Here is a 1,193-nt window from a genome sequence, read left to right as displayed (position 1 = left end):
GGTGGCACGTTAGAAAATCATTCGAGCAAGGTTGTTGCCAGTGCCGCTGGACTGGCTCCCGTGCAGGTGTAAAAAACACCTTTTGAGCGAGACCGTTGCCAGTACCGTGTGACTGGCCCTCGTGCTGGTGACACGTAAAAGCACCCACTACACTCTCGGAGTGGTTGGTGTTAGGAAGGGCATCCAGCTGTAGAAACTCTGCCAGATCAGATTGGAGCCTGGTGCAGCCATCTGGTTTTCACCCGTCCTCAGTCAAATCGTCCAACCCATGCTAGCATGGAAGGCGGACGTTAAACGATGATGATGACGATGATGATGATGCATGTATGTACACACACACACACACACACGTTTATGGATTTGTGTTGCAAGATACCTGATGTGAAATTGTGTGTTAAGACAGATATTATATTTTGGGAAGGTCATTTTTTTCCGTGCCAAATAAACACACGCACTGTATATTCGTTCTTCACTTCAGATTTATTATTGTTATTCTATAACATTTCACAGAGTAATCTGAATGCTAAAGGGTTAATCTTAATACTCTCCCATAAATCTAGCTGTTCCTGAAAAAAAGGAGACATAATTGTCAAATTTAGCCCAAACACCCTGTATATGTGCCAGGGACCTAACGAGGTCTAAATCTGACCCTGTATGTATAGATGATGGGAGTGGTGTATAGTGATGCCAAAACTGTCCCTGTAGTAGACTGTAATGTGAGTCCTTACCTTAACTGCAGTAGGGGGTCTGCTTTCATGACGTGACCAAAAAGGCAGTTTAAAAGTTCCTCTGGGTCTGTGTGAAGAGAGAAAGAGAGAAAGACAAATAAGCGGGATTAATGCCAGTAGGGGACACAAAGATATAGGAGGAATAGTTGGGTACAGGTGAGGTACCGAAAACGAAGGAAAATAAGTGACGCTGCTGATTGGACGATGAAGAAAAATCTCAGCATGGCTGCAGTCCAATGACTAAAACAAGTAAAAGATAAAAGGCTATCATTGAATATGAAAATCTAGGGGTCATATTTTAAGTTACCTTTCTCTTCATCCATCATGCCAGGCATATTTCCAACTTTGTCTAGCAGAGATCGAAGCTTCATGACTTTATCTGCCCTTACATAGTGAAACCTGTGGAAAAAAAAAATGGGAACAGCAAATATAAGGGATAGTGTATATATATATATATATATATAT

At 41.8% G+C, this 1,193-nt stretch overlaps 1 protein-coding gene across 1 annotated transcript in view; it reads right to left on the bottom strand.

Moving 5' to 3' along the window:
* The window catches only part of LOC106877142 (uncharacterized), a 29,885-nt gene that overhangs the window by 8,593 nt on the left and 20,099 nt on the right, over nt 1–1,193 (bottom strand). Inside the window, exons 8-9 of the mRNA XM_014925947.2 lie at nt 1,036–1,127; nt 729–795 (exon numbers count right to left, since the gene is read on the bottom strand). Of these exons, the coding sequence (XP_014781433.1) occupies nt 729–795; nt 1,036–1,127 (159 nt within the window). The remainder of the gene's footprint in view (nt 1–728; nt 796–1,035; nt 1,128–1,193) is intronic.

The sequence above is a fragment of the Octopus bimaculoides genome, chromosome 30 (genome assembly GCF_001194135.2).
Source record: "Octopus bimaculoides isolate UCB-OBI-ISO-001 chromosome 30, ASM119413v2, whole genome shotgun sequence".
NCBI lineage: Eukaryota > Metazoa > Mollusca > Cephalopoda > Octopoda > Octopodidae > Octopus > Octopus bimaculoides.
This window is presented reverse-complemented; position numbering and strand designations above follow the sequence as displayed.